We start from the raw sequence: 14,435 nt of genomic DNA, 5'->3' as shown, positions 1-14,435 counted from the left end.
GCTCAGAAGGGATGGGACTCAGGTGATTGACGCGTACAAAGAGATCATTATTTTGTGTTATCCACAATATGGTCTTGTAATCACGATGTCGGTGTATGCTGACTGAATACGTGTCCGTTTAGTAATTGCTATTCCTTAATTGTTAAACGAATGGGATTGAAGACGGAAAAATCTACCAAAATAATACGACATCAATATTACGGCCAAGTTACGCATAAATTCATTGGTCAGATGTAAAGGTGTTGTTGTAATTTGTTGGCTTCAATATACTTGCATATCGTGAGCTTTCTTAACTATTCCGTTCATGTCGCCAAGTCGTAGGATAACATCGCGGACAAAATCTGTTAGAAATCAGCTTCTCGTCAATGTATAGCAGGTTATCAGAAATGTCGATCGACCTTGAATGTTTGATTCTGCATTTTCTTTTGTTGACACAAAGTGTGTTAATACATCAGTGCAGTACTGAGACACCGATCGTCACGACCAAGACGGGTAAACTCAAGGGACGTCGACATCTTGTGGCAGGTGAAGTTGTTGATAGCTTTCTCGGGATTCCCTATGCGGAACCTCCTGTTGGAGAGCTACGTTTCAAAAAACCACAACCAATACAAAGACCATGGACAGGTATTCGTGATGCCACGTCTTACGGTTACACTTGCTGGCAAGTAGCCGATGTTTTCTCTCTAAACTTTTCATCCATACATGCTTGGACTCCAAAGGAACCTTTGAGTGAAGACTGTCTTCATTTAAATGTCTGGCGTCCGTACCCAAGGCTTGAAAATTTGACTGTTATGGTTTGGATTCACGGTGGAAGTTTTCTATGGGGTGCCGCCTCCATTGATATGTACAATGGTAGCATACTGGCGGCAATGGAAAAAGTCATTGTTGTGACCATTAACTACCGTTTAGGACCTTTTGGATTTCTTGCTTTGAACATTTCTGATGCCCCGGGTAATATGGGCTTAATGGATCAGGTCGTAGCACTAGACTGGATTCATCAAAATATAGCTACTTTTGGAGGTGACCCGAGTAAAGTGACTCTTGTAGGCCAAAGCGCTGGTTCTGCAAGTGTGGCATATCATATGTCTTCCTCTGCAAGTAGAGATAGATTTCGTCGGGCTATACTTCAAAGTGGAACTCCAAATGTTCCTGGTTTAAACGCAGTTGCCTGGACCAACATACGCCAATATGCATTACTGCTTGCATCGGAACTTGGGTGCACCAGTAGTGATATACCGTCACAGTTTGACAAAAGCGAATCATTTATGTCACACTCTCTTTATACTGATGGTTATGACAGTAATATCGATAGTGATGATAGTGGTGATGATAATGGTGATGGCGATGCTATGGACTTTGTGTCTGACTCGCAAATTGTTGACTGTCTTCGACAAAGGGACGCTATCCAGATTGCAACAAGTGTCTGGTCGTTTGGAATACATTTTCCCGTCATTGATGGTGTTTTCATTGAAAAAGATTATGATTTGTTCACAAGGGAAGAAGACTACAAACGAACTGAAATCCTTCTTGGTTTCAACGAAAATGAGGCTGTAGTTAACATGGTACGGTTGCCAAAATGGTTCTTTCCCAACAGTGAAAATTTGATAAATTACGCATCATTCCTCGCATTCGTAAGGCAGTGGTTAGATTCAACAGGCGAAAGTACACATTTCTTGGCCGACTCAGCCGCATTCATGTACACAGACTGGTATGATCAACATAATCCACAAAAACTGCGTGATGCTTTCGAGGACATGGTTGGGGATAGTGACATTAAATGTCCGGCTATTGAGTTTGCACGGCAATATTCATCATCTTCAGGTACAACTGTGTTTATGTATCACTTCACACATCGTACGTCGACAAGCACCTGGCCACCTTGGATGGGATGTGTACATGGAGACGAGGTAGAGTTTGTATTTGGTGCCCCTCTAAGCACAGACAGTGTTCACACTGAAGAAGAAAAGGTTCTAAGTAAGAAAATGATGACTTATTGGGCAAACTTCGCAAAAACTGGGTAAGTTTGAACAATTCTTGTCAAGCATAGAGTATATTTACAGAATACCATTCAAACTATACGAACATCACGATGACAAATTTTAAACAGGTTTCACGAAAAACAATCAATTCTCATTGTGTGATACATGCCCCAAGCAACGAATCGGAATTTCACAAACTCATCTACAAGAAACTGAACGAAATAAAATAGCAACAGAAATAACAAATAAGCAAATAACGATGACACATTCACCTAACACACATGTCGTAAAATAAACTATTATGTCAACCCCATCCTTTCCTATGTGTATGACGCATTCACCTAACACAAACATGTCGTCAAAAAATAAACTAAAGTCAACCCCACCCTTTCCTATAGCTATATGTATGACGCATTCACCTAACACACACACACACACACACATATCATCAAGAAATAAACTAATTGTCAACCCATCCTTTCCTATGTGTATGACGCATCTTACAGAACAATTCTCATAGCCTATATGTATGCCTCTTATAGAGAAGAAAATCTTCACCAAGTAACGGTGAAGAACGATTCCTTTACAACTGGCTTCAGTTGACGTCATCAATCTCTTCGATAAAACATTGGTGGTTTCAATACCTGTGTATTTATCACTGAGGTTCAATGGACTTGTCTTGACTATTTTTGTTCTTACAATCAACAATAAATCTTACAATTTTGCTACAATCCAACATATCAGACAATCATATATATCAATATTAACATAAGTAATAATACCAGTCATTGGTTACTTAACATTATTGAATCTGCTATCTACAGATCTCCGGATGGTGATTTTGACAGCCATAATAGTTTCCATGGCAATCTGTGGTCTCCATATACCACAGATGCAATGTCATTCAAAACCTTAAATATGTCAAGCTTAGCAGCAACGATTGCAGAGCGGGGTCTCCGTGTCCCATACTGTGACTTTTGGAGAGAACTATGGCCAAAATTGAAACAGTCTACCCTTGTTATTGGTAAGATAATACATCACTCTATCTTGAATACATAGCTTAAACCGGGGCACTAGCTGAGTTTATACGTTTATCGAGAGTAATTTCTACTGTCGATTAAAAGGTACCTGTTGTATTTTACTCCCTGAAGCATTTAACCACCAATTTCAGGACTAATAATACATAAACGACGTAATTTTACTGACAAAATATGAAATCAATATATTTCATTACATTCAATGGCACAAAAGATTCATAGTGCATAGTGCCTATACAATATACTATGGTGAACAAATCAAATGTAACTTATATAGTGTACACAAATATTATTCAATGAATTCATGAATGGTTACAATTCGTTTTTGACTTTAAAGGCATGAAACAAGGCATATGATATCAGTGCATCGTATTTTTATGTTCATGTTTTTTTTATGTCAGCATTTTCACTCGAGTCAAATAGCTTATAAACTCAGCTTGTCCCATTTTAACTAATGAGACAATCAAAGAATATGTGTCTTCTTAGGAAACGGTCATCCCATAGCTCCTTTAGAGGGATATCCTTGAGTCAGAAAACGACACATACCCACCTTCATTGGTTCCTGTATAGTATTATGCAATTACCTGCGATGTGATTGGTCAATATGCGGTCATGTGACATTGAGCATCTGATGCGATTAGACACTACTGTGTGTGACAATCCTACATTTAGGCATGAAGATGATATAGTTATGTACTAGATATTGATGCCGTGTGTGACAAAACACATAGTTTGTTATACTTGGACAAAATTACATGGTCTTGCTTTTCACAGTTCGACGGTGTGTCGTATACCACCACTGTGACATATTACTACAATATCAAATAATATTAACTCAAAAGTTGGGTAATTCTACTACATATAGGGACTGTATTATCAATAACTTTTACACCTTTTACGCTGTCTTACTCGGGCAATATCATACGTCAGTTTCCCAGGGGCCAGTTGGACAGTTTGTTCTGTCTCCGGGAAACAAACTATGCAGGGTAATCTACAATCCTTTCAGTTAACAGCCGAATGGTGTCATCCCAGTGACCAGTCAAAATACATGTATATACCCGTTTTGTCACCACACAGACAACCATAGTAGACTGTCAAAATCCTTCAGGATGTGATTTCACTATATAGTGTTTTTGCTCGTTAAATCTGTCTTGTCTTTGCTATGGTTACTGTGACTTATAGTTTTGTTTTTCGGGTACCGTGTCTAGATATGTCGTTTGTCTCTGAATGGCAAACATGTAGATATTAAAGTGAATGACACTGAAAAATAAATACAACTATTCCTAGCAGCAAATACCGGGCCCAAAGCAACAGTGACATGATGATGTATATTGAAAAGATAGCATAAGGGGTGGCTAATAAAGTGAACAAACATTCAGAAAAAGTGGCACAAAATATGTGTTCAAAAATAATCACAAATATGCATGGCAACCATGTCCACTCTATAGCAACAACCAAACTTCATTATATTTTGCCAAGTTATGCAGTTGTACTACAGTGCCATTGACAATATTTTTTGTATTTTGTGCAGATAAGACACACTCCGATCCCTGCCCAGTTACATCGTCCACATCAACACCACTCTATCAGTGGTATGGCGTTTCCATGGCTACTATCTTAATTTGCGTCATACTTGGAGTCTGATTCTACACGTGTATTCCAGAATAAAAGGATGGATAATATATACAACAGTCAGAAGCCATGTTGTGTCGCCAGGCAATCATACCCTCAAATCACAAGGACAAAGTACATTTTGAAAGTAAACCGCCTGATAATCTTTCAGATTGTATAATTCCTGTAGCGTTAATAGTATATGCATTACCCAGATTATATAGTGGCGATATATTTTGTAATGGCGATATATTTTTACAAGTGTTAAAAAAATGAACTGATGGTTTATCACAAGCGTTATTATTGTAGTATACCGTTTGGCATTCACATCATTCCATTCAGATACAGAATGTCTTTGACGTCAAGCATTTTATAAGGTTTATTCTGGTTGAAAAACAATCTATAATAGGCATTTCTCTGAATCTGATTTAAAGCCAAAACCGAAAGAAAGGAGGACGTGAAAAATCAAAATTGTATTTTAGTGTAATTTTAGTTTAAAATAATCCACACGGAAGTAGATTAAACTCACGTGATCCTTAATGCAGACCCTACGTTTCATGTTACATAGTATTGAATAGGTTTGCTAGTTAATATAATCTACGGTTTTTATATTCTATTGAGAACTTACGTTCAAATCATGAAGATATTGGAGTAGATATCTTACTTACACGTATAAAAACATCAAATATAATGACACCGCCAACGAAAGCCGGGCGTTTTGAACTCGCCATCCATACGTCCTTCATTCGTTCATCGATTGCATTCATGGTGATCTAATTGTCGAAATAACGCATGGCCATGCATTGTCAACAGGTTTGTTATTTCAGATGAGATGATGTTTTGTAAATACTGTCAGATTTCAAATAACCAAACAAAAGTGGCTTTACGTTAAAATCGACTTAACTGGTCAAAATTCGGCCAACGACTTGTATCTCATGACAACAACAATTAATATTAATCCTTAATACTAAATCGCGAAGACAATGTCTACTGAAGTTATTCAATATATTACCTTTACATGCGATCATTTGTTATTCCTAACGAACACGCATTCAGTTATCATTCCGTGTCATAGTACACCAGATTTACAGCAACTTTCCGTGTTGGACAGAATCTAAGAAGTCAATGCTTATCACCAACCAAGCTATACCGCTTGTCTGTATCATGTAACTATATACGTGTTTTTAAACACTTGACATTTGAGGTACTAAAACTGACTGTACATTGTATATCATTCTGACCACATAGGTTGTTCCAAATCTTTGATAGTTAATCCTAATTATACATCATACTGACTAACTGATATGGTAGACGGATTAAACATATATGTACTAATATATCCAAATTGTGAAATCATTTATAGAAACGGACTGTTTTTAGTAAATTAGGGTGCTGGAGTCTGGAAAATGGGATGAAACTTGGAAGTTTATTATTTTCTTCACATGTACCTTTTAACAACATGTTCGTCAACTACGTTGCTATCATTCCTCTCGACGTATCATTCCATTGACAAGTATGGTGTATGAGAGCGGCTTGCAAGCAGCCAGACTGTTTCGAATTTCACATACTCCAATACATGTATATCTATCAAAGACTGGAAAGTTTTATTGGTGATGTTGGACACTGACAACTTTTTCCGAAGTGTTTACGATCTGAAGCTATGTCGTGTTTGACCAACCGTACCTGTTTCAAGCTCCTGACAAAAACAACTGGTAGTTTACCTATAAATTCACACAACTTTGGAGTAGCATGTATAGTCACAGCTGCATCTCCCTTTTGTATATTGTTCAGAGAGATGTTAACATAAATAGACGTCCGCTATTACTTGTAATAATTCGGTATTAGGATTGATTGATCATACGCACGTCGTTTAGGGGAATGATGCACATATACCACGACGGAGGAGGCAGGGATGGATGAACGTACTGGTTTCATATTTTATAAGCTTATACAAGTTGTATATTTCATACACTTGTCTGGAAATCGTGTAGTAAAGTAAACTTACTCTGAATGATCTTCAAATAATGGACGATTGGCAAGTAATACAACGATGGAAGTATTAAAAACGACAATGCTACTAAAATAACCTTGTCACGTGACGATATAGAATTTATCTATGACGATAAATCTTTTACTGGTGTCAGTTCAGTGACATAACAGGAAAGACCTGTCCTCGTACATTTAGAACAAACAACCCCGGCTGTTCATGTGCCTTGCTGCGCTAAATGTTCAAGATTTAACGTCATATCAAATTGAATATGTTATGAGCCATTATCTGAAAATGATTTTCCCAAATAACAGCACGAGCTTGGTAAGCCACATGTTGACCTTACAAGGGTTCATGAACTTTAACAGTCCGACCCAATTAAATGTACCATATGCCTGAAAAACTAACAAACAACGGCACACAGTGGACCTCGAAATATTGGTGACATTGAAAATCTTGTACATATTCTCATTAAAATTCTTGGATGCACTCCCGAGAGGACACTTCCTCGATATCATTCATTCCGTAATATATTCATACAACATTCCTACATTAACATACTTGGAGAACTCATTGCAAATGGAATTTGATATGTCTGTTTGTGTAAGGAACGTCAAACCCTTGCTACTGTCTGTGTATAACTTCCTACAATATCATGAATATCATATGTTTAGAAAATGTGAAAGGCAGCTCTAATCGACCTCGGTACTGCACGAGTAATGTATAAATAGTTTATGTCAACCCCAGAAAGTGCAGGCAGTGAAAACCTGCAAGTATACGGTAGACATGGAAAGCGTTCAAATCGTCATTTGTAGTTTGATTTTGGTGCTCGTTTTCATCAACATCCACGATGGTGATGCAGTGACTGTGAACACTAGATGGGGAACTCTAAGAGGACGGACCACTGAGGTTTTAGGAAAACAGGTGGATGGGTTCCTTGGTATTCCATACGCCGAACCACCTATTGGTGATCTGCGCTTCGCACCTCCAAAACCATGGACGCAATCGTGGGATGGAAGAAGAAACGCCAAAAGGTTTGGTAATAATTGTTGGCAACAAGCTGACGAAAAACTGGACCATCCAGGCACGTCATTTTGGTACACAACGGAAAATTTAAGTGAAGATTGTTTATTTCTGAACATTTGGACACCAAGGTCAAGGCAAACCAATGTGGCGGTTATGGTTTGGATTCACGGTGGAAGTTTCAACTGGGGAACCGCTAACGTACAACAATATAATGGTGAGATATTAGCAACTACACAAAATGTTGTAGTGGTAACTATAAACTATCGACTTGGTCCGTTCGGATTTCTGACTTTAGGAATTCCTGAGATCCCTGGCAATGTGGGATTGATGGATCAAGCCATGGCTTTACAGTGGATTAAAGAAAACATAGAAAGCTTTGGTGGAGATCCTGATCTGGTAACAATCTTTGGATGTAGTGCGGGAGGAGCTAGTGTTGGTTATCATCTACTGTCCCCAATGAGTAGGAATTTGTTTAGTCGAGCAATTCTTGAAAGTGGGGCGCCGACATCTCCCCCGATGAAGCCCGTCGTCAACGTTGCTACATCTTTCACCGGTTACTTCGTTCGAGCCTTTGTAAACAGTTTGGGATGCGCGATGGATGGAGTTAATACTAGTGCTGTGGTTGATTGTTTACGTGGGCAGTCCCCACATAACATCTCAAGCAACCCTTTCGCTGGCATGAATCATTTCATAGTCGTGGATGGTGAATTTTTGGACAATGATATTGATACACTGCTGGAGTCAGGAAATTTCAAAAATACTGAAATAATGTCGGGAAATTCACAAAATGAAGGTATGATTGATATGGTCAGAATTTCTCCAGGCTTTTCCATGGAAACCGAAGGTGCAATAACATATGATCAATTCAAAACTACAGTTAAATACATAATATACGGCTATTACGGAGTAAAGGACATTGTTACCACGGCAACAACATTCCAATATACCGATTGGACGGCTAAGACGGACCCTTACAAATTAAGAGATGGTATAGACGATTTGTTCGGAGATTATATTTTGAAGTGTCCTAACATTGTGATTGCTAACATATATTCTGATTTAGGCAATGATGTCTACTATTATGAACTTAGGAGGCGCTCTTCGATCAGTCCATGGCCTGATTGGATGGGTGCTGTTCACGGAGACGAGATAAGTTACCTGTTCGGACATCCACTCGTCCCAGACAGCGGCAGTAATAACGAAGATGTCGCTCTAAGCCGACAGATGATGGAATATTGGACTAATTTCGCTAAATATGGGTGAGTACAATTGATACATTGACGATGTATTATTAACTATGCGGTCTATGATTTCTAGATTGCATGCTTGGTATTGCCTGTTACTGAACAGAGCTCTGCAGTACTGGGGTACTCTATAATGTCAATCTGATTAAAATCTGACGTGGTGAAAGCGGCTAGATGCCTTTATTTACCTCTATTTCCATCGTTTTGTGTCGTTTGTTTTGTTCTGGATGATCACCGCCTTCAGGGAGTGATCACCCAGAACACAGTGTGTTCTTTTGCATTGTATTGCAATGTATAACTAAAGTATCGTATCGTATCGTATCGTATCGTATCGTTTTGTATCGTATCGTATTGTGGTATTACATGTTGTATTGTATTGTATTGTATTGTATTGTATTGTATTGTATTGTATTGTGGTATTACATGTTGTATTGTATTATATTGTATTGTATCGTATCGTATTGTATTGTGGTATTACATGTTGTATTGTATCGTATCGTATTGCATTGTATTGTATTGTATTGTATTGTATTGTATTGTATTGTATTGTATTGTATTGTATTGTATTGTAAAAACGGAAACATGTTCGTATTCGCCTAAATTTAGTTCATATATGTGTTCACAGGAATCCGAACGTAGCAGACGGTAATGAAACTTGGCCCCGTTATACGACAACGGGTCGAGAGTATGTCATCTTTGATGCACCGACAGAGGGCGCCTCATTTCAACAAGATACTTTTCCACGGACACCATACTGTGAGTTCTGGAATGAATTTATTCCAGAACTTGCTAAGCCACCACCGGGTGAGTCGATAGTAGTCTTGGTTTTGGGTTTGTTTGTTTTTAGATTTCCGGAAAATTACAAATTTGATCCACACATCCATTACTGCAGTTGTGACGTCATTTTCAGTCAAGCTTTTGTCCAAAACACTTGTTAAACTAAGAAATACGTTACTGGGTACCAGAGGCAGGTCAAAAATATATTATCCATTAAATATAATTTCATCTTTTGAAGGAATTATTTCGCCCTTGATCGAAGTCACCTTACACCGATTCCATAGTTAATCAGTGATAAGACGACTTCTCTCACTTCCTCTGGATGCAGCTACAGGGTGTCATAATGCTTTGTCATGGAATATAAAGATAGTATTTTGGCGGCTAATCAAACATCTAAAGAGTGCATCACTGACCTCTTTGATTTTTATTTGAATTTTGTTTCTATGGGAACGGCCTGCTGACAATTAATCTACAGGCTCACACACCGTATAGAAAGACTACACACTAGTACTGATGTATCCAATGTAAAGTTAGAACTATAAATGACATTTGTACCAAATATACAAATACAAAAACAAGGAGTGTAACCACTATTAAGAACACACGAGGTTCAGACGGTAAAAAGGAAATAACAACGGTAGAAATGATTAAAAGCTATATCAATTCAGAAGAAAAACAAGATTAACTATTAAAAAAAACACTTTTAATTAGTAATATTCATTTGCCACTTTTGAGTTTGTGTTTGAATTAGTTGATTGTATTGGTCAAGTAGAGTACCGTAATAGAGTAATGTTCATCGTTATAGAGTCGATTCCATTGGTTGCAAGGTGTATGATCTTATGAGAATAAGCTGTAGGAATGAGGGGGGGGGGGGTGTCTGCCCAAACACTTTTCGCTTCAGCGCCATCGTTTGATGATTGACCATGATTACACTTGCACGTGCAAAACTCTACTGCAGTAAGGTTCTAAACCCTGCGACAACATTAATTTGCAAGAGTTGTGCAGAATGGAAAGTTATCAGCTGGTTCTTAGCCAACCTATATATTTGAAGGACTAATGCTACTACACTATTTCAGCTATCCTAACTGACATTTTCTTGGAAGGACGAGTGAAAATAAAAAATAAATAAAAACGGCAGTTAGGATAGCTTAAATAATGTAGTAGTGTTTTCTTCAAGTCTACTAGTAGGCTAGGAAGTCTTGACTATCTCTACTATAGGGTTACATATCACTTACGTCTGATTATGTTCTTATTTCCCATATAGAAGAGGAAGAATCGGAGACAGAATCGGAGACAGAATCATCGGATTCGTCATCAGAAACAGGTATCGTTGAATCTGAAGTAAATTCCGAAGTACAGGAAGAGCGCGAGCGAGGGTCAAAACCATTTATACCACACGACCTACCAGAACCAGAACCGGAATCCAAATCAGAATCTGTATCTGAAAGACCGTCTAAACCAGCGATAGGTGCTGTGTGTTCCGCAGTTGTAAATAGACCATGCGTTCTCTCATTGTGTATGTGGTTCCTTATTACGTCATCAATATTTATATGATTGATTGTATGGTAGTCATGAATGTTGGGCGTTTCTTTTTTGTTCATACAATGTATAATTTTACCGTGAACCAGTTCCGAATCGTCAAAGAATAATTTCAATTATGGTACGATACGCGATACCTGTCATCTATGTAATACATTACGTCATCGAAGGATTATTCGACATTCGTAGTACATGTTGGGAGACATCCATAAAGTCCACAGTGAAAGGTATACACATTTATTACGTGTACCAATTGCACCAATATTTGATAGACACAGGGTAGAAATAGCCTGAAAGGTTCGTCGTCGTGTACACACTTTTAAACACTTGCAGATCGAATAGCTAACAGCGCCAGCAACGACGAATCCTTCACTCTAGGCAGAAGAATAGTGGCGTTTCAAATGTGCAACGTGACCGAAATTCAAATATTTTGCAATGTGTGTTAACACATTTTTGGTAAAAGCCTTGAAGGTGCGAGGGGATATTGATAGGTGATGGGGATGGGTGGTTATAGAAAGTTCGAGGCGACTTTGATCAGGTGTTTACCCATACAAATATGATTATATAAGGAAACCAAAACGATTCGATATGATATAAGGGTTTAATACTAGTATCTAAATGTTTCTCCATCTGATGGCTGCTACATGTATATGTAAAGTAATGACGTCATTGATAGTTACGTCATCAATAGAAAGACATATATCTTTAAGAATTCGAACTTTTCATAGATAGAATATCATCGTCAATTAACTTAGCATTGTTTTAAACTATGTTTTATTGTTATTTACGATAAGAACTATGTTACATTGCGAATTTTGAGAATAAGGCCGGCATGCTATGGATATGGGCATAAAGTTTCTCACTTCTATTCAACATTAATCAGATAGACGTTTTTCAACACTTTCGACCAACCAGACAGTGGAGGTCACTAGAGATGACAACGACTCAGCACGGAAATTACCATAGTGATAACTATCTAGTAGGATTAAGGTAGATGTCATGATGTGAATTACTTCTTGAGCAGAACCGTTCACATTACAACTAATAATACATTAGTACATTTAATACATCTGTGTCTCCTCATCACGTGAACGTCCAAAGTTTTGGCGGAGTACGTTCTGATGAATCAGTTGATTTGTGTGAACTTTGTCGTTGAATTTGAACTCGGTCAATTTAATAAAAGCCCGCAATCTACATTGCAGTCCAACAATGGAACATCTAGAAACCACCAACGCATGCCTCACAGTTGTGCAACTGGAATATTTAACGTAGATTATAAGTCAAGTCGTCATAGCAACGCCACCATTGATCGGACGTAGTCGGTAATAGATGTATCGTGGGAGTTACTAGTGCACTGTATTAAATCAGTGTGCATTTTTCCATAATTTTCCAAAAACAGCTTATAAAAGAGTGTTACAATAATTATTCCTGGCACAGCCCTATAACGGCACAACAACCCTTCATATTTCCTTCATCGGAAACATACATATGCATATGCATATTCCTGTAATGGTTTGCCGGTAAGCTGGTATAATACGAACAACATCAGACGAAAATTGCTATTTGTAAATCGTACCCATGAAAGTCTCGAGATCGCAAGTAATTCATCAAGTTTGCATAGGACCAGAACCTACAGACATAAATTATATTACTATCTTTTATCGTAAACTTTAAAGTTTTTGTGTGAATATAGTAAATATTTATTACTGATCTTTGACAATAATTATACAAGTATATTCTACATTTACTTGGTACCAGTCAGTCTTGTAAGAATATGTTGTTTTCAACGATGACTTGATCTTTAGTATCGACAGAACTATGATAGCGAACAAATTCGTTTGTCAACGTTGCTCCGATTGGTTGACGAATTCATATTTTATTCGTCTGTCAGTGTTGTTCTGATTGGTTGGAAACATGACTACAACAAACGAATTTACTCTACTGTCACCATTACTGTAATTGGCTACACACAAATATTGTATACATCTATTAAGCTTTTCAAATCCGTTCAATTCTTATTGTTGTGTTCATTTTGGTTTGTAGATTTTTTAATCGTTATGTTAAATAAATATCCCTTCATCGGGACTTCGTGTGATTCCAGAAAAGTATGCTTTCACAGCATTTACACTAAAATGGCCTTTCATGGAGACGAGGTCTCCGATGCTAAATAAGGACAGATCAGAGAGAGAGAGAGAGAGAGAGAGAGAGAGAGAGAGAGAGAGAGAGAGAGAGAGAGAGAGAGAGAGAGAGAGAGAGAGAGAGAGAGAGAGAGAGAGAGAGAGAGAGAGAGAGAGAGAGAGAGAGAGAGAGAGAGAGAGAGAGAGAGAGAGAGAGAGAGAGAGAGAGAGAGAGAGAGAGAGAGAGAGAGACTTCAAGTGCTTTCCTGTGCCAGTTTACCTATAATCCCGTAATCTAATACCGTCATCCATCACCAGGAGAACATCCGGGTAATTTTGCCGAAACGACATCTCGTGCGTAAAGAGTAGACATCCTTCCCGAGTCAATGTTGGAATGATGAAAGATTAGTATGCAAAATTGCAATATTGGCATGGTAACAGCCATATACGTTTGCAGTGACTAAAGAAAGTTGGCCGTCTTCCATATTCTACATTATAATTGGTATGTTGTTAATCTCACAATTTTTTGACTATTGTCCACCCACGTCGTGACTCGCGAAATGGGTCATCAGTGATAGAATATGCCGTTAAACTTGTGCCCAAAATTGCATTTTTTAATTCTTTTACTGCCTTGGCTAATATAAATGGGTGAATATGATACTCTCGTCAATGGTTATGGTTGTCAGTTTAGTATCTGTGTGCACTACGCAAGCTATTAAGGTTGGGCGTACACGAACACTAACACGGATCGTTTGATTCGTCTTGATAACTTTAGTCAACCAGATGCCATTGAAAAATTCAACATGTACGGACACAGTATAGGTCTCTTCTGTTACACTATAAAAGAACCCATCATTTTTTTATGATGTAAATATATCTCTAGCCGCGCTTCATTCCATTAAAGTGTTCGTGTGGCCCGTGTAGCTAAATCTAGCGGTTTACAAGGAACACATTGCACCAAAATCGTTGTCTTCAAACCTATAAAATATATTGAGCCTATAAAATATCCCTGGCATACTTTCTGGTCAGTTTTGGGACAGGAAGCTTTTTTTCTTAAATTGAGGGTATTTGTATCTACTCATACGATCATATTCAGTCCATAATAACGCGATCAAGAT

The 14,435-nt window shown here is 38.0% G+C and overlaps 1 protein-coding gene and 1 pseudogene across 1 annotated transcript; both read left to right on the top strand.

Moving 5' to 3' along the window:
* The first annotated feature begins 386 nt into the window (after window positions 1-386).
* On the top strand, window positions 387-4,660 carry LOC144445593 (acetylcholinesterase pseudogene; annotated as a pseudogene).
* A 2,556-nt stretch (window positions 4,661-7,216) lies between these two features.
* LOC144452976 (acetylcholinesterase-like) lies at window positions 7,217-13,286 on the top strand. Its single transcript, XM_078144222.1, has 3 exons — window positions 7,217-8,899; window positions 9,510-9,688; window positions 10,926-13,286. Exons 1-3 carry the CDS (start codon window positions 7,401-7,403, stop codon window positions 11,213-11,215), a joined length of 1,968 nt encoding a protein of 655 aa, XP_078000348.1. The 5' UTR covers window positions 7,217-7,400; the 3' UTR covers window positions 11,216-13,286.
* Window positions 13,287-14,435: the final 1,149 nt, after the last annotated feature.

Source organism: Glandiceps talaboti, chromosome 2 (genome assembly GCF_964340395.1).
Source record: "Glandiceps talaboti chromosome 2, keGlaTala1.1, whole genome shotgun sequence".
In the NCBI taxonomy this organism is placed as follows: Eukaryota; Metazoa; Hemichordata; class Enteropneusta; family Spengelidae; genus Glandiceps; species Glandiceps talaboti.
This window is presented reverse-complemented; position numbering and strand designations above follow the sequence as displayed.